Source organism: Heterocephalus glaber, unplaced genomic scaffold, assembly GCF_053883595.1.
Source record: "Heterocephalus glaber isolate CG9 unplaced genomic scaffold, H.glaber_assembly_v1.0 deba00001428, whole genome shotgun sequence".
NCBI classification, from domain to species: Eukaryota; Metazoa; Chordata; class Mammalia; order Rodentia; family Bathyergidae; genus Heterocephalus; species Heterocephalus glaber.
Genome location: NW_028258293.1, coordinates 859,318 through 878,427, shown reverse-complemented (window position 1 = coordinate 878,427; position 19,110 = coordinate 859,318). Strand labels below are relative to the sequence as shown.

Here is a 19,110-nt window from a genome sequence, read left to right as displayed (position 1 = left end):
CTTCATCCGTCTCTGCATCCTTCACTCGGTTACTCATCACCGACTCATTCCCTCATTCAGGCTCACTCACTCTCACTGTGCTCCGACGCTGTGCCCCTTAGAGCATGGCCTGTCCCCAGCCATGGAGGCAGCAGGGCTACCAGTGGCCCTCCCTGGCTGCTTGTCCCCAGTGGCCCATGCGGGCTTGAGCCCTGGGCTGGGCTGTCCCACGTGGTTGGATGCGAAGGTTCAAACAGAGTCCACAAGGTGCAGTGCTGCAAATGTGTTTATGGAAAGAGGGTCGGGGGCCTGGGAGGGGCTTAGCACAGGCTGAGCCAGTGTGAGGCAGGGCTGTGCCTGTCACCTGAGGCCGGTGCGGTGCTGAGTCCACCCCCTCTCCGGGAGTGGGGGGGTGAGGCCAGGCCTGGGGCGAGGGTCAGAGGACGTGAGGGCAGGCGTCACTGAGGAGGCCTGGGCCCCTGCTCCTGGCTCTCCCCGGACTCCGCCTCCCATGACGCGGGCGCCTGGCACTGCAGGCCCTGGCAGCCACACTCCTCCACCTGGGTGTAGCTGAAGGCCCGGCTGGAGCCGTCCGCACAGCTCAGCATCACTGTCTTCCTCGAGGTCCGCCGCTCCTGGCAGCAGCTGCACTTGTGCTCCGCGGTGTCGGCCCCCAGGGAGTACCTGCAGGTGCGGCTCTCAGCCCAACCCGGGCTGGATCCCACTGCCCTGCGGTGCCCTCCGCCCACCCTCCCAGCACCCGTCTGCCCCCCAGGCCTGCCGCACCCCACTGCCAGCACACAGGGGCTCCGGGCCATACCTGGAGGTGCTCTCTCCGCAGTTGCCCTCACAGTAGGAGAGGCGCACGGGCGTGGTAGAGCTGCAGTTCTCGCGCTGGAGGACCTGCTCGCGGTGGTGCAGGGTGCAGGGCCCTGGGGAACACGGGCATGGGTTTCCTGGGTCCCAGGGGCAGTGTCACCCCCCCAGTCACAACACTCACATTCCTGGGGCGCTGTTGGCACCAGTGGACAGAGGAGGCAGCAGCCATCCTGGCTCAGCTGGGCCTGGGCCTGTGCCAAAGAGGGGCTGGTCAGTGCCAGGGAGGCCACCCCACAAGGGGGCGGTGGGAGCCAGCTCCGAGAAGGGGTGGGCCCCACGGGAGGGCAAGTGACACGTTGGATGTTCCCCCCAGAGGGGTGGGGAGGGCGGAGCCCGGCGGGCAGCTCACCCGAGGGCAGCTCAGAGGGGGACACTCCCTCTTCACTGTCACCACCTCCAGCTGCTCTCCAGAGGCCTCACACTCATGGTGCACGCAGGGGTTCCCGGGGTCGGACCAGGACTCGCCAGGCTGGAAGGGGGCCGCACTGCAGGGTGACCCTTCCTGGCACCCCACCACTGTCTGCCCCAGCCCTGCCCACCCAGGCTGAGGGCCCCTGGCCACCTGGCCTGCACTCCCACAGCTGCAGGAGGGCGGCTCTGTCCCAGCCTGGCTGGAGTCTGCCCTGGCATGGCCGCAGCTACTCACGTAAAGCAGGCGGGCCGGCTGGTCGGTGCCGTTCACAGCGACGACACAGGCCTTCTGAGCACACTCACCGCAGCACTGCCCAGCGCGGGGCTGGTACTCAAAGCCCTGCGTGGAGTCGGGGACACTTGGCCTAAGCACAGGCAGGCACCAGCGGCGGGGCAGGGCGGTGGGGGGAGGTCGCGCTCACCATGGGGCAGTCGGTGTTGCAGATCTGGGTCTTGCAGCTGACCATGAAGCCGTCTAAATTGGGGCTGCTGGGCACCTCACAGCGGCACGTCTGGCACAGGCTGGAGGAGACCACGGCGCCAGGCTGGGCAGGCAGGGCCAGGCTTAGTGAGCTGGGCTGGGGGCCAGGAGAGACCACCCTCCCCCACCGGACAGTGTCCCGGCTACCCACTAGGCTGACCATGTCCTGGGGCGGCCCTTGGTGTCCCCCCCTGACACAGAGCCCTCGGGGTGCCCAAGGGTGGCTGTCAGTGAGGTCACTCGGGGCCGAGCTGGGACAAACAAAGCCAGAGCCCAGTACAACCAGAAGCCATGGGTGGGCCCAGCGCCCTGGGAACAAGGGACTTTAGGCTTTGCTGTGTCCACTGTGCAGCTCCAGGAGGGGTCGGCACCAGGGGCTCAGTGCTCAGGGCCACCTAGACCCGCCAAGGCCCCCTGACCCCAGGGCCCAGGGCAGGCTCACCTGGTAGAGGGTCCCATTGACGCTGCATGCGGTCCAGTCTGCGGGAGACACGAGGCTGCACCTGCCCTGCACCACCCGCTTGGCCCCCAGGCACAGGCAGGTCCCGCCTGCCAGTCCCCCTCCACAGGATCTCCGTAGCCTCATCCAGGCCGGGGATCCAGCCAGGGCGGCAATGCAGAACAGTAGCCAGCATGGCTGGCCAGGACGGGACACTCACTGCATTTCTGGCTCTGGCAGCAGGCTCCCTCCTCGTGGGTCAGGATCGGGCGGGAGCCCTTGGGGCAGTCCTGGGGCTTGGGGCAGTAGGTGGAGTTGCACACTGTGTGGAAAGGGACACCGTCAGGGGCCAGGCCACTCCACACACACTATCCTTGGGGACACCAGGAGCAAGAAGCAGCACCCTTCCCCCAACATGCAGGGCCCAGCCTCACCGCAGCTGTACTGGGGACAGCACTGGCCAGCCCTGGGGAGAGTGGACACTGACACGAAGCCAGGAGTGTGGCAGGCAGGTGGCAGGGGGCAGGCCTTCTGTTGGCAGGTCATGGACTTTGTGAGCGGGTCGCAGACACATTCCTGGCAGTCCTTGCTGACGATCTGGCCCGGCTGTGGGGAGGACATGTGAGCCTTCAGGATGGCTGTGTGGATGGGGCAGCTGCAGCCAGGCTGACATGCAGAGGCACAGGGCAGGGTCCAGGCAGCTGGGTTCAGAAGGCAGCTGGTTTCAGGGCTGGGGGAAGGGGTCCAGGCATGGCAGGGCACAGCCAGAGGGACTCAGCACCCACAACAAGAGTCAGCTCCAGCACTGCCCCAGAGCAGGCAGGGAGAGCTGTGGGCAGTGCCTTCCTGGGCCCTGCAGGGAACCGAGACCCCACCAGCCCCATGGCTGCTTCTCCAGGGAGCTGGGGCAGGAGCCCATGGACAGCCGCCATCCACACGCACCTGAATCGGCTCCCCATGGGGCCCGGGGCAGCCTGCAGGGAGAGACCAAGGTCACAGGTCATGGGGTGGGGTGGGTGGGGTGGAAGCCCGCTGCCCCCCCAGTCCAGGACATACTGGGGCAGTCTTTGGGCACACAGACGAGGGCGCTGTCGCTGAACAGCTTCAGGTTATCTGGACAGAAGCAGCCTTCTGTGATGCGGCCAGCCTCAGGGAGGGCCCTGTGGGGAGGGAGGTTTGGCTGTGTCCTCACAGGGTGGCCAGGACAGCCCTGATTCTTGGTAGGTGGGTGGGTGGAGTGGGCGGGACATACGGAGAGCTGGCGTTGCTCCTATAGCAGTAGGGTGGGTCCGACAGGCCGCAGGGCTGGTACACCTTGTCCGAAGGGCAGGGGAAGGCTGTGGGCAGGGCCCCCGAAGGACCAGCTCAGGCCAGGCCTCTGAGCTCCCTGGGCCCTGGGCCCCCACTGAGCCCCAATCCCCTCACAGGAGCCTTTGGGGGCTGCTGTGGCCATTCATAGGGCCAGGGTACACGACCCAGACCCCTTGTACCCAGCTTCCCAGGGCAGAGACCCCACCCTGCGCCCTCCTCCTGGAACCCACTGGGCCAGCCCTGAGCCGGCCCTCTTCCTCCTCCTCCTCCTCCTCCTCCTCCTCCTCCTCCTCCTCCTCCTCCTCCTCCTCCCCTTCTTCTTCCTCCTGCAAGCCAGACTCTCCTGGCTGGGGACTCACGGCACGAGTTGTTGGTCCGAGCCCTCCAGTCCACGCACACGCCCTGGGCCGCACACAGCGAGGCATACAGCTCCAGGCCAGAGCACACCACCTCTGGCTTCGTCTCATGGCAGTGGTCAAAGACGCAGCCCTCGAAGAATGGCAGCGGCTCAATCACAGAGTGGCAGAGCTCAAAGACCCTGTGGAGGGAGGGGGTGGCGTGGTAGGCATAGCCCTGCCTGTCCTGCTGGCCACTGACAGTCCCGCAGTGGGGCTTCCAGGCCTGGGACACCCCAGGGGCTGCCGTCTGTGCACTTGGAGTTCAGCCTGCTGGCAAGTGCTCGCTGCAGAGCCGCAGCCCCAGACGCCCCCTGCTGGCAAAGCTGGGTGTTGCCCAGTGCAGGGCCTTCGGGCTGAGGAGCAGGGCTTCGGGCGACGGACCAGCTGGCTGTCAGGCTGCTCCTGGCCCTCCTGGGGATCCCGAGCTGGGTCCCCCACCACCACCAAGGGAGACTTACTCGCTCAGGATCAGCTCACAGATGGGCGATGACGGGCACAGGGTGTGCCGGGGGCGTGTTGGGGACTCGGGCACCCCAGAGGTGGGTGCCGGGGACTCGGGCACCGCAGAGGTGGGTGTGGGGGGTGGCCCTCGGCAGAAGGGCTGGCCGGGGGTGTCCACCCGCCAGTGTTTGGACATCTCCGAGCAGGAGGTGGCCACTGCACCCCCGGGCATCCGGCACTCGTCCTTCTGGTCATTGGTGCAGGTGCCTGGGGTAGAGGACAAGTGAGCTGGCGGGCAGCACACGGGGCCTGGCCCCGACCCTCCCGTGCAAGGCAGCACCCGCGGCTCACCGCACTGGCCCTCAGTGTTGTTTGCAAACGTGCTGAAGGGCACCTCCACGGAGAAGATGAGCCCCGAGAACATGACCTGCACGCCCAGCTCGCGGATGGTCACGTACATCTTGATGCCCACACGGGACACGGCGATGCCATTCTCCTGGAAGCCAGGGCTGACCACCTCGCCGTTGAAGATGATCTGCGGGGGCATGGCCACGGAGTCAGCAGGGCCCCACGACCCCCACGGCCGCCCTGCTGTACCGCAGCCTCACCTGGTTGGTCATGGCCCCCCCGACCAGCCTGCGGGTCAGCACCACCCGGTCCTCATGGTACTCGACAATGATGGACTGTGGACAGGACACCCTCTCCTCCACATCGCAGAAATCATTGTCCACCAGCACACGGAAGTGGCCGAACACCGGTACGATCTGCTGCACCAGCACATAGGTGCAGGCGTCCAGGAAGGTGTAGTAGGTGCCATCGAACGTGATGTAGTGCGGATCACCCCAGCCGCTGCACACGCCTGCGGGCCGGATGGCCACGGTGAGGCAGGGCACAGGGGCTGAAGCCCTCCCCACCCAGAAAGCCACGCGGCCTGGCCCGGCCCAGGTTCCCCAGCCCTGCGCCCTCGCTCACACTGGCACTGGTAGTGCTGGCAGCAGCCGTCGGCATTGGCCACCTTCAGGGCCGGGTAGCCGTTGGCACAGAATGGTGGCGTCAGCTCCGGGCACAGGCGTGGGCTCAGGGAGACGATGTTGTCACCCTCACAGGTGGCTTGGGAGCAATTGGGCATCGCCCAGGTCTCACCTTTCTGGAGAGGCCGAGACAGCGGTGTCTGAGCCACCCCCATGCCTGGGGTCCACAGGGAGGGCAGCTGTGCCCTGGGGACCCCACCATCCTGGTGCCCACCCAAACCAGCAGGCAGAGGCGCTGCTGGGGAGCTGCCCTCACCCAGGCCCGCCCCGCTGTGCCTCTGCTGCGGTGTCTGCTGTCTGCTCAGACCCCATTCTCCCTCCTGCTGCAGAAGCACCCTCCAAACCCCGGAGATGGAGTGTGGGCTACGGCAGCCAGCTCCCAGCTTGGACCCCTCTGTGATGCACTGCCATCTCCCTGGCCTGGGGACCCTGACAGGCACGGAGGTTACCTTTCTTTGGGGGACCACATTCAGGCAGGTGTTTGAGGAGGTGGTCGGGGACACAGGCAGAGCTGGTGTGGGGGTTGTGGTGAGGGTCGGGCAGGTGCGGCCCACACCCCTGACCACATGGCAGTCCCGGCTGCACAGTGCGTGGTAACAGTGGCCGTCAAGGTCCACCTGGTGGTATATGACCGCCCCTGGAGACAGGGATGCAGTGTGGTGAATGGCCATGGGAACAGATGTCCCTGCAGGCCAGCCAGTGACCTTGCACAGGGCCAATACCTCTGCCAGAGGTACCATGGGAGCAGCTGGCCCTGCTCACCACACCCAGCCTTTCCTCCCGGGCAGCACAAGGACCCACCTGCAGAATACAGCTGGCCAGACACAAGGCAGAAACAGTTGAGGGGTGAGGAGACCGCAGAGCTGGAGGACGTCATGGAGGACACGCTTGAAGAAAAGGTCTCTGGGCTGGAGGTCACCGGGGGGGTCACTGTGCTGGCGGGGCAGCCATCGGGCACATGGCAGCAGAGCACGCGCACCTCATAGTCCAGGCACAGACCCACGGGCCCCTGCTGGTCACGGTTCCGGCACACCAGGCCCACGTGACGGTTGCACTGCACCACCTGGCCCAGGGTGGCGATGGGGACCTCGGGGTGGCTCTGAGCTCGGCACTGCAGCCTTGTGACCTCCTCAGGCCGGTGGCAGATGCTGTGTCCCCTCTGGAGGATGTGGTTATAGGTCTCCAGGTCCCCACCACGGGACCCGGGCTTGGGAGAGTCCACGTCAAACCAGGGGGTCCAGGTGCACTGGGGCCGGCAGTTTCTGGCCCCGGTTAATGAGATAGAGGCTGAGGACGAGAAGCTGGGGCTGGACCCAGAGACAGAGGTAGCCCTGGTGTGGGGTGCGGGTGTAGAGGTGGTGCTGTGGATGGAGGGGGAGCTGAGTTTCGGAGTGGAGATTGAGCTGGCTGTGTGCATGACGGTGGAACTGATGCTCCTGGTGGAGGTGGAGGTGGAGCTGGTGCCTGTTGTGTCGGTGGGTGTTGAGCTGGTGCCTGTTGTGGTTCTGGGGGTTGAGCTGTTGCCTGTTGTGGTTCTAGGTGTTGAGCTGGTGCCTGTAGTGGTTGTGGGTGTTGAGCTGGTGCCTTTTGTGGCTGTGGGTGTTGAGCTGGTGCCTGTGGTTCTAGGGGTGGAGCTTGTTGCTGTTGTGGTTGTGGGTGTTGAGCTTGTGGCTGTTGTGGTTGTGGGTGCTGAGCTGGTGCCTGTTGTGGCTGTGGGTGTTGAGCTGGGGCTTGTGGTTCTAGGGGTTGAGCTGGTGCCTGTTGTGGCTGTTGGTGCTGAGCTGGTGCCTGTTGTGGTTCTAGGGGTTGAGCTGGTGCCTGTTGTGGCTGTTGGTGCTGAGCTGGTGCCTGTTGTGGTTCTAGGGGTTGAGCTGGTGCCTGTTGTGGCTGTGGGTGTTGAGCTGGTGCCTGTTGTGGTTCTAGGTGTTGAGCTGGTGCCTGTAGAGGTTGTGGGTGTTGAGCTGGTGCCTTTTGTGGCTGTGGGTGTTGAGCTGGTGCCTGTTGTTCTAGGGGTGGAGCTTGTTGCTGTTGTGGCTGTGGGTGTTGAGTTTGTTGCTGTTGTGGTTGTGGGTGTTGAGCTGGTGCCTGTTGTGGCTGTGGGGGTTGAGCTGGTGCCTGTTGTGGTTCTGGGGGTTGAGCTGGTGCCTGTTGTGGCTGTGGGTGCTGAGCTGGTGCCTGTTGTGGCTTTAGGTGTTGAGCTGGTGCCTGTTGTGGTTCTGGGTCTTGAGCTGGTGCCTGTTGTGGTTCTGGGGGTTGAGCTGGTGCCTGTTGTTGTTCTAGGGGTTGAGCTTGTTGCTGTTGTGGTTGTGGGTGTTGAGCTTGTGGCTCTTGTGGTTGTGGGTGCTGAGCTGGTGCCTGTTGTGGCTTTAGGTGTTGAGCTGGTGCCTGTTGTGGTTCTGGGGGTTGAGCTGGTGCCTGTTGTGGCTGTGGGTGTTGAGCTGGTGCCTGTTGTTCTAGGGGTTGAGCTTGTTGCTGTTGTGGTTGTGGGTGTTGAGCTTGTGGCTGTTGTGGTTGTGGGTGCTGAGCTGGTGCCTCTTGTGGTTCTGGGGGTTGAGCTGGTACCTGTTGTTCTAGGGGTTGAGTTTGTTGCTGTTGTGGTTGTGGGTGTTGAGCTGGGGCCCGTTGTGGTTCTAGGTGTTGGGCTGGTGCCTGTTGTTGCTGTGGGTGCTGAGCTGGTGCCTGTTGTGGCTGTGGGTCTTGAGCTGGTGCCTGTTGTGGTCCTAGGGGTTGAGCTTGTTGCTGTTGTGGGTGTTGAGCTTGTGCCTGTTGTGGTTGTGGGTGCTGAGCTGGTGCCTGTTGTGGCTTTAGGTGTTGGGCTGGTGCCTGTTGTTGTTCTAGGCGTTGAGCTGGTGTCTGTTGTGACTGTTGGTGCTGAGCTGGTGCCTGTTGTGGTTCTAGGCGTTGAGCTTGTTGCTGTTGTGGTTGTGGGTGATGAGCTTGTGGCTCTTGTGGTTGTCGGTGCTGAGCTGGTGCCTGTTATGGTTCTGGGGGTTGAGCTGATGCCTGTTGTGGCTTTGGGTGCTGAGCTGGTGCCTGTTGTGTTTGTGGGTGTTGAGCTGGTGCCTATTGTGGTTCTGGGGGTTGAGCTGGTGCCTGTTGTGGTTCTAGGGGTTGAGCTGGGGCCTGTTGTTCTAGGGGTTGAGCTTGTTGCTGCTGTGGTTGTCGGTGCTGAGCTGGTGCCTGTTGTGGCTGTGGGTGTTGAGCTGGTGCCTGTTGTGGTTCTGGGGGTTGAGCTGGTGCCTGTTGTGGCTGTGGGTGTTGAGCTTGTGGCTCTTGTGGTTGTGGGTGCTGAACTGGTGCCTGTTGTGGTTCTGGGGGTTGAGCTGGGGCCTGTTGTGGTTCTAGGGGTTGAGCTTGTTGCTGTTGTGGTTGTGGGTGTTGAGCTTGTGGCTGTTGTGGTTGTGGGTGTTGAGCTGGTGCCTGTTGTGGTTGTGGGTGTTGAGCTGGTGCCTGTTGTACTAGGGGTGGATCTTGTTGCTGTTGTGGTTGTGGGTGATGAGCTTGTGGCTCTTGTGGTTGTCGGTGCTGAGCTGGTGCCTGTTATGGTTCTGGGGGTTGAGCTGATGCCTGTTGCGGCTTTGGGTGCTGAGCTGGTGCCTGTTGTGTTTGTGGGTGTTGAGCTGGTGCCTATTGTGGTTCTGGGGGTTGAGCTGGGGCCTGTTGTTCTAGGGGTTGAGCTTGTTGCTGCTGTGGTTGTCGGTGCTGAGCTGGTGCCTGTTGTGGCTGTGGGTGTTGAGCTGGGCCCTGTTGTGGTTCTGTGGGTTGAAATGGGGCCTGTTGTGGTTCTAGGGGTTGAACTTGTTGCTGTTGTGGCTGTGGGTGCTGAGCTTGTGCCTGTTGTGGCTGTGGGTGTTGAGCTGGTGCCTGTTGTTCTAGGGGTTGAGCTCGTGCCTGTTGTGGCTGTGGGTGTTGAGCTGGTGCCTGTTGTGGTTCTGGGGGTTGAGCTGGTGCCTGTTGTGGCTGTGGGTGTTGAGCTTGTGGCTGTTGTGGTTGTGGGTGCTGAGCTGGTGCCTGTTGTGGTTCTGGGGGTTGAGCTGGTGCCTGTTGTGGCTGTGGGTGTTGAGCTTGTGGCTCTTGTGGTTGTGGGTGTTGAGCTTGTGGCTGTTGTGGCTGTGGGTGCTGAGCTGGTGCCTGTTGTGGTTCTAGGGGTTGAGCTCGTGCCTGTTGTGGCTGTGGGTGTTGAGCTTGTGGCTGTTGTGGTTGTGGGTGCTGAGCTGGTGCCTGTTGTGGTTGTGGGTGTTGAGCTGGTGCCTGTTGTGGTTCTGGGGGTTGAGCTGGTGCCTGTTGTGGCTGTGGGTGTTGAGCTGGTGCCTGTTGTGGTTCTGGGGGTTGAGCTGGTGCCTGTTGTGGCTGTGGGTGTTGAGCTGGTGCCTGTTGTGGTTCTGGGGGTTGAGCTGGTGCCTGTTGTTCTAGGGGTTGAGTTTGTTGCTGTCGTGGTTGTGGGTGATGAGCTTGTGGCTGTTGTGGTTGTGGGTGCTGAGCTGGTGCCTGTTGTGGTTCTAGGGGTTGAGCTCGTGCCTGTTGTGGCTGTGGGTGTTGAGCTCGTGCCTGTTGTGGTTGTGGGTGTTGAGCTGGGCCCTGTTGTGGTTCTGTGGGTGGAGCTGGGGCCTGTTGTGGTTCTAGGGGTTGAGCTTGTTGCTGTTCTGGTTGTGGGTGTTGAGCTTGTGGCTGTTGTGGTTGTGGGTGCTGAGCTGGTGCCTGTTGTGGCTGTGAGTGCTGAGCTGGTGCCTGTTGTGGTCCTAGGGGTTGAGCTCGTGCCTGTTGTGGCTGTGGGTGTTGAGCTGGTGCCTGTTGTTCTAGGGGTTGAGCTTGTTGCTGTTGCGGTTGTGGGTATTGAGCTGGGGCCTGTTGTGGTTCTAGGTGTTGAGCTAGTGCCTGTAGTGGTTGTGGGTGTTGAGCTGGTGCCTTTTGTGGCTGTGGGTGTTGAGCTGGTGCCTGTTTTGGTTGTGGGTGTTGAGCTGGTGCCTGTTGTGGTTCTGGGGGTTGAGCTGGGGCCTGTTGTTCTAGGGGTTGAGCTTGTTGCTGCTGTGGTTGTCGGTGCTGAGCTGGTGCCTGTTGTGGCTGTGGGTGTTGAGCTGGGCCCTGTTGTGGTTCTGTGGGTTGAGCTGGGGCCTGTTGTGGTTCTAGGGGTTGAGCTTGTTGCTGTTGTGGTTGTGGGTGTTGAGCTTGTGGCTCTTGTGGTTGTGGGTGCTGAGCTGGTGCCTGTTGTGCCTGTAGGTGTTGAGCTGGGGCCTGTTGTGGTTCTAGGGGCGGAGGTGGTGCCTGCTGTGGTTCTAGGGGTTGAGCTTGTTGCTGCTGTGGTTGTCGGTGCTGAGCTGGTGCCTGTTGTGGCTGTGGGTGTTGAGCTGGGGCCTGTTGTGGTTCTAGGGGTGGAGGTGGTGCCTGTTGTGGTTCTAGGGGTTGAGCTTGTGGCTCTTGTGGTTGTGGGTGCTGAGCTGGTGCCTGTTGTGGTTCTAGGGATTGAGCTTGTTGCTGCTGTGGTTGTCGGTGCTGAGCTGGTGCCTGTTGTGGCTGTGGGTGTTGAGCTGGTGCCTGTTGTGGCCGTGGGTGTTGAGCTGGTGCCTCTTGTGGTTCTAGGGGTTGAGCTTGTTGCTGTTGTGGCTGTGGGTGCTGAGCTGGTGCCTGTTGTGGTTCTGGGGGTTGAGCTGGTGCCTGTTGTTCTAGGGGATGAGGTTGTTGCTGTTGTGGTTGTGGGTGTTGAGCTTGTGGCTGTTGTGGTTGTGGGTGCTGAGCTGGTGCCTGTTGTGGTTCTGGGGGTTGAGCTGGTGCCTGTTGTTCTAGGGGTTGAGCTTGTTGCTGTTGTGGTTGTGGGTATTGAGCCAGGGCCTGTTGTGGTTCTAGGTGTTGAGCTAGTGCCTGTAGTGGTTGTGGGTGTTGAGCTGGTGCCTTTTGTGGCTGTGGGTGTTGAGCTGGTGCCTGTTGTGGTTGTGGGTGTTGAGCTGGTGCCTGTTGTGGTTCTGGGGGTTGAGCTGGTGCCTGTTGTTCTAGGGGATGAACTTGTTGCTGTTGTGGTTGTAGGTGTTGAGCTTGTGGCTGTTGTGGTTGTGGGTGCTGAGCTGGTGCCTGTTGTGGTTCTGTGGGTTGAGCTGGTGCCTGTTGTTCTAGGGGTTGAGCTTGTTGCTGTTGTGGTTGTGGGTATTGAGCTGGGGCCTGTTGTGGTTCTAGGTGTTGAGCTAGTGCCTGTAGTGGTTGTGGGTGTTGAGCTGGTGCCTTTTGTGGCTGTGGGTGTTGAGCTGGTGCCTGTTGTGGTTGTAGGTGTTGAGCTGGTGCCTGTTGTGGTTCTGGGGGTTGAGCTGGGGCCTGTTGTTCTAGGGGTTGAGCTTGTTGCTGCTGTGGTTGTCGGTGCTGAGCTGGTGCCTGTTGTGGCTGTGGGTGTTGAGCTTGTGCCTGTAGGTGTTGAGCTGGGGCCTGTTGTGGTTCTAGGGGTGGAGGTGGTGCCTGTCGTGGTTCTAGGGGTTGAGCTTGTGGCTGTTGTGGTTGTGGGTGCTGAACTGGTGCCTGTTGTGGTTCTGGGGGTTGAGCTGGTGCCTGTTGCTCTAGGGGTTGACCTTGTTGCTGTTGCGGTTGTGGGTGCTGAGCTGGTGCCTGTTGTGGTTCTGGGGGTTGAGCTGGTGCCTGTTGTTCTAGGGGTTGAGCTTGTTGCTGTTGTGGTTGTGGGTATTGAGCCAGGGCCTGTTGTGGTTCTAGGTGTTGAGCTAGTGCCTGTAGTGGTTGTGGGTGTTGAGCTGGTGCCTTTTGTGGCTGTGGGTGTTGAGCTGGTGCCTGTTGTGGTTGTGGGTGTTGAGCTGGTGCCTGTTGTGGTTCTGGGGGTTGAGCTGGTGCCTGTTGTTCTAGGGGATGAGCTTGTTGCTGTTGTGGTTGTGGGTGTTGAGCTTGTGGCTGTTGTGGTTGTGGGTGCTGAGCTGGTGCCTGTTGTGGTTCTGGGGGTTGAGCTGGTGCCTGTTGTTCTAGGGGTTGAGCTTGTTGCTGTTGTGGTTGTGGGTATTGAGCTGGGGCCTGTTGTGGTTCTAGGTGTTGAGCTAGTGCCTGTAGTGGTTGTGGGTGTTGAGCTGGTGCCTTTTGTGGCTGTGGGTGTTGAGCTGGTGCCTGTTGTGGTTGTGGGTGTTGAGCTGGTGCCTGTTGTGGTTGTGGGTGTTGAGCTGGTGCCTGTTGTGGTTCTGGGGGTTGAGCTGGTGCCTGTTGTTCTAGGGGATGAGCTTGTTGCTGTTGTGGTTGTGGGTGTTGAGCTTGTGGCTGTTGTGGTTGTGGGTGCTGAGCTGGTGCCTGTTGTGGTTCTAGGGGTTGAGCTCGTGCCTGTTGTGGCTGTGGGTGTTGAGCTCGTGCCTGTTGTGGTTGTGGGTGTTGAGCTGGTGCCTGTTGTGGCTGTGGGTGTTGAACTGGGCCCTGTTGTGGTTCTGTGGGTGGAGCTGGGGCCTGTTGTGGTTCTAGGGGTTGAGCTTGTTGCTGTTCTGGTTGTGGGTGTTGAGCTGGTGCCTGTTGTGGCTGTGGGTGTTGAGCTAGGCCCTGTTGTGGTTCTGTGGGTTGAGCTGGGGCCTGTTGTGGTTCTAGGGGTTGAGCTTGTGGCTGTTGTGGCTGTGGGTGTTGAGCTTGTGGCTGTTGTGGTTGTGGGTGCTGAACTGGTGCCTGTTGTGGTTCTGGGGGTTGAGCTGGTGCCTGTTGCTCTAGGGGTTGAGCTTGTTGCTGTTGTGGTTGTGGGTGCTGAGTTGGTGCCTGTTGTGGTTCTAGGGGTTGAGCTTGTTGCCGTTGTGGCTGTGGGTGTTGAGCTTGTGGCTCTTGTGGTTGTGGGTGCTGAGCTGGTGCCTGTTGTGGTTCTAGGGATTGAGCTGGTGCCTGTTGTGGCTGTGGGTGTTGAGCTGGTGCCTGTTGTGGTTGTGGGTACTGAGCTGGTGCCTGTTGTGGTTCTAGGGATTGAGCTGGTGCCTGTTGTGGTTCTGGGGGTTGAGCTGGTGCCTGTTGTTCTAGGGGATGAGCTTGTTGCTGTTGTGGTTGTGGGTGTTGAGCTTGTGGCTGTTGTGGTTGTGGGTGCTGAGCTGGTGCCTGTTGTGGTTCTGGGGGTTGAGCTGGTGCCTGTTGTTCTAGGGGTTGAGCTTGTTGCTGTTGTGGTTGTGGGTATTGAGCTGGGGCCTGTTGTGGTTCTAGGTGTTGAGCTAGTGCCTGTAGTGGTTGTGGGTGTTGAGCTGGTGCCTTTTGTGGCTGTGGGTGTTGAGCTGGTGCCTGTTGTGGTTGTGGGTGTTGAGCTGGTGCCTGTTGTGGTTGTGGGTGTTGAGCTGGTGCCTGTTGTGGTTCTGGGGGTTGAGCTGGTGCCTGTTGTTCTAGGGGATGAGCTTGTTGCTGTTGTGGTTGTGGGTGTTGAGCTTGTGGCTGTTGTGGTTGTGGGTGCTGAGCTGGTGCCTGTTGTGGTTCTAGGGGTTGAGCTCGTGCCTGTTGTGGCTGTGGGTGTTGAGCTCGTGCCTGTTGTGGTTGTGGGTGTTGAGCTGGTGCCTGTTGTGGCTGTGGGTGTTGAACTGGGCCCTGTTGTGGTTCTGTGGGTGGAGCTGGGGCCTGTTGTGGTTCTAGGGGTTGAGCTTGTTGCTGTTCTGGTTGTGGGTGTTGAGCTGGTGCCTGTTGTGGCTGTGGGTGTTGAGCTAGGCCCTGTTGTGGTTCTGTGGGTTGAGCTGGGGCCTGTTGTGGTTCTAGGGGTTGAGCTTGTGGCTGTTGTGGCTGTGGGTGTTGAGCTTGTGGCTGTTGTGGTTGTGGGTGCTGAACTGGTGCCTGTTGTGGTTCTGGGGGTTGAGCTGGTGCCTGTTGCTCTAGGGGTTGAGCTTGTTGCTGTTGTGGTTGTGGGTGCTGAGTTGGTGCCTGTTGTGGTTCTAGGGGTTGAGCTTGTTGCCGTTGTGGCTGTGGGTGTTGAGCTTGTGGCTCTTGTGGTTGTGGGTGCTGAGCTGGTGCCTGTTGTGGTTCTAGGGATTGAGCTGGTGCCTGTTGTGGCTGTGGGTGTTGAGCTGGTGCCTGTTGTGGTTGTGGGTACTGAGCTGGTGCCTGTTGTGGTTCTAGGGATTGAGCTGGTGCCTGTTGTGGCTGTGGGTGTTGAGCTGGTGCCTGTTGTGGTTGTGGGTGTTGAGCTGGTGCCTGTTGTGGTTGTGGGTGCTGAGCTGGTGCCTGTTGTGGTTCTAGGGATTGAGCTGGTGCCTGTTGTGGTTCTAGGTGTTGAGATGGTGCCTGTTGTTGCTGTGGGTGCTGAGCTGGGGCCTGTTGTGGTTCTAGGGGTTGAGCTTGTTGCCGTTGTGGCTGTGGGTGTTGAGCTTGTGGCTCTTGTGGTTGTGGGTGCTGAGCTGGTGCCTGTTGTGGTTCTAGGGATTGAGTTGGTGCCTGTTGTGGCTGTGGGTGTTGAGCTGGTGCCTGTTGTGGCTGTGGGTGTTGAGCTGGTGCCTGTTGTGGTTCTGGGGGTTGAGCTGGGGCCTGTTGTTCTAGGGGTTGAGCTTGTTGCTGCTGTGGTTGTCGGTGCTGAGCTGGTGCCTGTTGTGGCTGTGGGTGTTGAGCTGGGCCCTGTTGTGGTTCTGTGGGTTGAGCTGGGGCCTGTTGTGGTTCTAGGGGTTGAGCTTGTTGCTGTTGTGGTTGTGGTTGTTGAGCTTGTGGCTCTTGTGGTTGTGGGTGCTGAGCTTGTGCCTGTAGGTGTTGAGCTGGGGCCTGTTGTGGTTCTAGGGGTGGAGGTGGTGCCTGTCGTGGTTCTAGGGGTTGAGCTTGTGGCTGTTGTGGTTGTGGGTGCTGAACTGGTGCCTGTTGTGGTTCTGGGGGTTGAGCTGGTGCCTGTTGCTCTAGGGGTTGACCTTGTTGCTGTTGCGGTTGTGGGTGCTGAGCTGGTGCCTGTTGTGGTTCTGGGGGTTGAGCTGGTGCCTGTTGTTCTAGGGGATGAGCTTGTTGCTGTTGTGGTTGTGGGTGTTGAGCTTGTGGCTGTTGTGGTTGTGGGTGCTGAGCTGGTGCCTGTTGTGGTTCTGGGGGTTGAGCTGGTGCCTGTTGTTCTAGGGGTTGAGCTTGTTGCTGTTGTGGTTGTGGGTATTGAGCTGGGGCCTGTTGTGGTTCTAGGTGTTGAGCTAGTGCCTGTAGTGGTTGTGGGTGTTGAGCTGGTGCCTTTTGTGGCTGTGGGTGTTGAGCTGGTGCCTGTTGTGGTTGTAGGTGTTGAGCTGGTGCCTGTTGTGGTTGTGGGTGTTGAGCTGGTGCCTGTTGTGGTTCTGGGGGTTGAGCTGGTGCCTGTTGTTCTAGGGGATGAGCTTGTTGCTGTTGTGGTTGTGGGTGTTGAGCTTGTGGCTGTTGTGGTTGTGGGTGCTGAGCTGGTGCCTGTTGTGGTTCTAGGGGTTGAGCTCGTGCCTGTTGTGGCTGTGGGTGTTGAGCTCGTGCCTGTTGTGGTTGTGGGTGTTGAACTGGGCCCTGTTGTGGTTCTGTGGGTGGAGCTGGGGCCTGTTGTGGTTCTAGGGGTTGAGCTTGTTGCTGTTCTGGTTGTGGGTGTTGAGCTGGTGCCTGTTGTGGCTGTGGGTGTTGAGCTAGGCCCTGTTGTGGTTCTGTGGGTTGAGCTGGGGCCTGTTGTGGTTCTAGGGGTTGAGCTTGTGGCTGTTGTGGCTGTGGGTGTTGAGCTTGTGGCTGTTGTGGTTGTGGGTGCTGAACTGGTGCCTGTTGTGGTTCTGGGGGTTGAGCTGGTGCCTGTTGCTCTAGGGTTGAGCTTGTTGCTGTTGTGGTTGTGGGTGCTGAGTTGGTGCCTGTTGTGGTTCTAGGGGTTGAGCTTGTTGCCGTTGTGGCTGTGGGTGTTGAGCTTGTGGCTCTTGTGGTTGTGGGTGCTGAGCTGGTGCCTGTTGTGGTTCTAGGGATTGAGCTGGTGCCTGTTGTGGCTGTGGGTGTTGAGCTGGTGCCTGTTGTGGTTGTGGGTACTGAGCTGGTGCCTGTTGTGGTTCTAGGGATTGAGCTGGTGCCTGTTGTGGCTGTGGGTGTTGAGCTGGTGCCTGTTGTGGTTGTGGGTGTTGAGCTGGTGCCTGTTGTGGTTCTAGGTGTTGAGATGGAGCCTGTTGTTGCTGTGGGTGCTGAGCTGGGGCCTGTTGTGGTTCTAGGGGTTGAGCTTGTTGCCGTTGTGGCTGTGGGTGTTGAGCTTGTGGCTCTTGTGGTTGTGGGTGCTGAGCTGGTGCCTGTTGTGGTTCTAGGGATTGAGTTGGTGCCTGTTGTGGCTGTGGGTGTTGAGCTGGTGCCTGTTGTGGCTGTGGGTGTTGAGCTGGTGCCTCTTGTGGTTCTAGGGGTTGAGCTTGTTGCTGTTGTGGCTGTGGGTGCTGAGCTTTTGGCTGTTGTGGTTGTGGGTGTTGAGCTGGTGCCTGTTGTGGTTCTAGGGGTGGTGCTGGTGCCTGTTGTGGTTGTGGATGTTGAGCTGGTGCCTGTTATGACTCTGGGGGTTGAGCTGGTGCCAGTTGTGGTTGTGGGTGTTGAGCTGGTACCTCTTGTGGTTGTGGGGCCTGAGCTGGTTCCCCTGGTGGACACTGAGCCCCGGGTCCGGGTGGTCCTGCCCTCCTCTGTGGTCACGGTCACAGCTGTGCTGGCCGTCGTGCAGCTGTGCACCACCTCACAGCACTCTATGCGGATCTGGTAGTTGTAGCAGATCGGTGGCAGCTGCTCCCGGTTCAGGCACAGGAGCCCCACTTCAGTGTTGCAGGTCACCTGCTGCCCCAGCTCAGCCAGTGGTGTGTGGGGGAAGAACTGGGCCCGGCACTCCACATTCCGGGGCCGGTCACAGAACTTGTATCCTCGCTCCCGCAGTTCAACCAAGGTGTCAAAGTCCCCGCTGTCTCTGCCAGGAGCAGGGTAGCTGCCGTCGAGCCACCCAGTCCAGTTGCACTGATGTCTTAGACAGGACAAGGCGGTTGGCTCCACTTTCGGGCTGGAGGTCAGGAGCGTGGCTCTGTCTGGTGTGGGACTCCCTGGGGCAGGTGCAGTGCTGGCCATGAGGATGGTGTCTGGGCCCTTAGGTGTGATGTGAGCTGAGGAGGAGGCTGTGGGGCCAGATGAGATGGAGCAGGGCACAGGGCGGCAGCACAGGACCCGGACCTGGTAGTTGTCGCAGAGCCCGGACACCTGGTCCCGGTTGTGGCAGGTCAGCCCCACAGTGGAGCTGCACTCCACACGCTGCCCCAGGACACCAAGGGGCACATCAGGGGCGTCCTCTGCCCTGCACTGCACCTCCCTGGGCGCGTGGCACAGCCGGTGTCCATGGGCACGGAGGTTCTCCAGTGTGTCAAAGTCCCCGCTGTCGATGCCGCTTCCTGGGCGGCTGACGTCCAGCCACGGGGACCACACGCACTCCTCCCCACAGGCAGTGGAGGCCACGGCCCACGTCTCCCCAGAGGATGTGTGGGTGGCAGAGGACTTGGTGCTGCTCTGGGGGCTTGGATGTGCCATGCTACTGGTGGGGCGGGGCCATGTGCCAGGGGCATGCGTCGAGCTCTCGGCTGTGGGCAGAGGGAGGCGGGGCTGGGTGTCGGGGCTGTGCTCAGCTGCCTCCCACCTGGCCCCAGCATCCCCACTGCCTGTGAGCTGCTTGGTTCCGTGTCCTTGGCCATCTGCTTAGGCCCAGCCTGGCAGCAATAGGTGCAGGACACAGCTGTCCCCAACCTCATTCCCCTTAGGGGACTCACTGTGGCTGCCCAGGCAGAGCTCCCATTTGTGCTCCTGAGAGCCAGTGTTTCCTGCTCATCACTCAGAGGTCCTGGTGATGCCTGGGGGCCCTGAGACCCCCCCGGAAGTTTGAGGCCCTGGGGCCCCTGGTGCCCAGGCAATGTCCCTGGGCCCAAGGCTGAGTGGCAGGGAGGCTGCAAGGTGACGGGTGGTGTGAAGGAGCAGTCCCTCGGCAAGCGCCAACCTTACCCGTGGGCGCTGTGGAGAAGGCGAAGGTGGTGGGCGGGGCGGTGCTGCTGGAGCCACAGGGGTAGACCCTCCTCTCGATGGTGCCATTGACCCCGCAGCTTGCAGAGAGGCAGCCACCCATGCCATCCGTCGTGTGATAGAGCTCAGCCCCTGGCCCGAAGCGCCGGCCGTCATAGGTGCAGAAGCAGGCTATGGGGAGCAGCGACCGCCTGTGAGAGTCTGGGGCACAGCCAGGGCCCCCTCCCAGCCCTGGGCACCCACAGCTCCTCACCCTTGGTGTCATAGGTGCAGTGCACACCGCTCTCAGTGCAGACGCTGGCGAGGGGAGGAATGGTTGGCATTAGGGCCCCTGAGCCCAGTGCTGGTGGCCAAAACAGTCGCCCCAGTTCCTGCCAGGCCTCTTCACCAAGACCATGACCGCCCAAGGACAACCCCAACAGTGACCCCTCCTGCTGGCCGGTGGCGGAGGGGTGTCACCCCCTGCATCCCTGGGGGCTGTCTGGCCTCAGCATCCCCCTCTGCACCCACGAGTCCCCCAACCTGGGACCCCCTGAGACATCCTAGAACCCAGCCAGGGAACTGGGGCCACAGGGACGGGGCCACAGGCAGCTGGTGAGCTCAGGCTGCAGCTCCTGCTGCAGGGACTCACCAGGAGTGGCAGTTCTCCCCAGAGGGCACCGTCGTGCCCACCCGGTACGACTTCCCGCGGATGTGGCAGCGTGGCGCCGGGGTGGGGAGTAGGCACTCGGCCACACACTGCATCGTGTCCTCGTCGAAGATGGGGGCCCCCGGGGGGCACTTGGGGTAGCAGCCTGCAGGCCAGGGGGCCCTGAGTGTCCCGGAGGCCCCTGTCCTGCCCCAGTGCCT

The 19,110-nt window shown here is 61.2% G+C and overlaps 1 protein-coding gene across 1 annotated transcript in view; it reads right to left on the bottom strand.

The window, feature by feature from the left end:
• Positions 1 to 257: 257 nt before the first annotated feature.
• The window catches only part of Muc5ac (mucin 5AC, oligomeric mucus/gel-forming), a 29,419-nt gene continuing 10,566 nt past the window's right edge, over positions 258 to 19,110 (bottom strand). Inside the window, 23 exon segments of the mRNA XM_087212020.1 lie at positions 258 to 663; positions 800 to 911; positions 980 to 1,049; positions 1,208 to 1,327; positions 1,505 to 1,609; positions 1,692 to 1,814; positions 2,193 to 2,230; positions 2,410 to 2,511; positions 2,624 to 2,795; positions 3,132 to 3,163; positions 3,246 to 3,349; positions 3,442 to 3,526; positions 3,860 to 4,038; positions 4,357 to 4,606; positions 4,691 to 4,874; positions 4,948 to 5,198; positions 5,312 to 5,486; positions 5,820 to 6,007; positions 6,172 to 15,745; positions 15,748 to 17,828; positions 18,244 to 18,432; positions 18,515 to 18,558; positions 18,893 to 19,055. Coding sequence (XP_087068146.1) covers positions 438 to 663; positions 800 to 911; positions 980 to 1,049; positions 1,208 to 1,327; positions 1,505 to 1,609; positions 1,692 to 1,814; positions 2,193 to 2,230; positions 2,410 to 2,511; positions 2,624 to 2,795; positions 3,132 to 3,163; positions 3,246 to 3,349; positions 3,442 to 3,526; positions 3,860 to 4,038; positions 4,357 to 4,606; positions 4,691 to 4,874; positions 4,948 to 5,198; positions 5,312 to 5,486; positions 5,820 to 6,007; positions 6,172 to 15,745; positions 15,748 to 17,828; positions 18,244 to 18,432; positions 18,515 to 18,558; positions 18,893 to 19,055 — 14,567 coding nt within the window. The 3' untranslated portion in view covers positions 258 to 437.